The sequence below is a fragment of the Gracilinanus agilis genome, unplaced genomic scaffold, assembly GCF_016433145.1.
Source record: "Gracilinanus agilis isolate LMUSP501 unplaced genomic scaffold, AgileGrace unplaced_scaffold35700, whole genome shotgun sequence".
NCBI classification, from domain to species: domain Eukaryota; kingdom Metazoa; phylum Chordata; class Mammalia; order Didelphimorphia; family Didelphidae; genus Gracilinanus; species Gracilinanus agilis.
In genome coordinates this window covers 621-2,490 of record NW_025368802.1, presented here as the reverse complement: position 1 = coordinate 2,490, position 1,870 = coordinate 621, and the positions used below count along the sequence as shown (strand labels likewise).

The following is a 1,870-nucleotide window of genomic DNA, read 5'->3' as shown; positions in this document are numbered from 1 at the left end:
AAAAAAAAAAAAAAGTAAATGGTCAAACACCCGAATCCTCTTTGCTCTCTAGGCAGGTTTTATGTTGTCAAGTTGTCTCTAACAAACATAGAACACTACAAACCGCGTCCCAAACGACAGCCGCCACCCCCAGCTGCTTCCAGTCCTGTTTGATCTGGATGGTGTGGTTCACGAATGTATAGGTAGCAAGAGGTTTGTGGAACTTCTGGATCCCCACTCCTTCAGCATCATATGGAACCAGTGCCATCTTGCCTTTACTGCATCCAGAGAATCTGCCTTCAGTCTGTTATGGAATAAAGAAGAATCCTGTGTAAAGCTCTGTCCTGGGGAATGCAGCCTCATTCCCGAATAATTGAGATTTCTTTAAAAAAAAAAGGAAGGAAGGAAGGAAGGAAGGAAGGAAGGAAGGAAGGAAGGAAGGAAGGAAGGAAGAAAAGAAAGAAAGAAAGAAAGAAAGAAAGAAAGAAAGAAAGAAAGAAAGAAAGAAAGAAAGAAAGAAAGAAAGAAGAAAGCAAGCCATGGTGTACTTGGGCTTTGAAAAGACATGGGTTCAAAACTCACTTTTGCCAGTTTTACTAGTTCTGTGACTTTGGGCAAGTCAGCTAATCTCTGAATCTCAACTTCTTCATCTGTGATATGGTGAGAATCTTCTGTTTTATAAAGTTGCTACGAAAATCAAATGAGATAGGGCGCACAAGGTATTTTACAAAACTCAAAAGGGCTATGGAAATTCATTGATTACTTATTGGTTACTCATGACTATTGGTGTTATAGGCATCTTCTTCTCTAGCCAAATTGGTTTACTCACTGTTCCCCAGTGGCATATGGGCCCCTATCTTTGCACCCTTTCATCTAGACTCCTTTAGTCTTTTTCTTTCCTTCCTCTTCCTCCAAAGCTTTCCTACTTTTCAAGGTTGTTTCAGTCCTGCCTCCTCCAGAAGATGTTCTATGACTGTCCTAGGCTGTCCCAAGTTCTTCCCCTTAACTTTTCTCCAGAACAAAATGGCAGCACTTCTCTTGCCTAGGATACTTTGTGCTTCTAAATGCTTTATTCCCAGTGGCCCTCCTTCTGCAGATTTGACATCACATTTCTGCTCAAAATCCTTCAATAGCTCCCTATTGCCCACCTTGTCCATTCAAATATCTTTGCCTGGCTTCCAAAGCCCTACCCAACCTAATGCTACCATTCCTACCTTATAGCATTTATTCTCCTCCATAGACTTTCTCTCAAAACAAACAAACAAAAAACAAAAACAAACCTGTCCCCTCTACCCACACCTCCAAGCCTCTGTTCTCACTGTTCCCTGTTCTTGGAATGGTCTTCTTCCCTCTTTCTACCTATTGGATTCTTATTTATCCTTAAAAGTCCAATTTAGATGTGACCTCCTCTAAGAAGTCTTCTTTGATTACTCTTGGTTGGTAATGAACTCTCTCCTTGGACTTCACTTTTTAGCTCTGTAATGCAATTACTATTAATAATAGTTAGCATTTAGAGTGCTTTAAGGATTACAAGCAAACATTTTACAGATATGACCTCATTTTTTTCTCACAACTCTTGGAGGTAGGTGAAATTTTGTTGTTGAGTTGTTTCAGATTCTTCATGACCCTGTTTAGGGTTTTCTTGGCAAAGATCATGGTTTGCCCTTTCCTCCTCTAGCTCATTTTATAGATGAGGGAACTGAGGCTATCAGGGTTAAGTGACTTGCCTAGGGTCACACAACTAGTAAGTGTCTGAAGCCGGATCTGAACTCAGGAAGATGAGCACTCTTGACTCTAGGCCCTGGGACTTTGCCCAAACCCCCTCCACCCCCACGCCCCCTGCAAAATAAAATTATCAGCACTTTAAAGTTTAGGAAACTCAGGTGGTCAG

General features: G+C 41.2%; 1 protein-coding gene across 1 annotated transcript; it reads right to left on the bottom strand.

Moving 5' to 3' along the window:
- Window positions 1-21: 21 nt before the first annotated feature.
- LOC123254929 (protein N-lysine methyltransferase METTL21A-like) lies at window positions 22-322 on the bottom strand. The gene has a single exon (XM_044683817.1). The coding sequence runs from the start codon at window positions 245-247 to the stop codon at window positions 68-70; it is 180 nt and encodes a 59-aa protein (XP_044539752.1). The 5' UTR covers window positions 248-322; the 3' UTR covers window positions 22-67.
- Between the last annotated feature and the right edge of the window lie 1,548 nt (window positions 323-1,870).

Coding starts and splice junctions, on each gene's coding strand:
- LOC123254929 (XM_044683817.1), bottom strand. CDS start 247: ATGGCACTGGTTCCATATGATGCTGAAGGAGTGGGGATCCAGAAGTTC.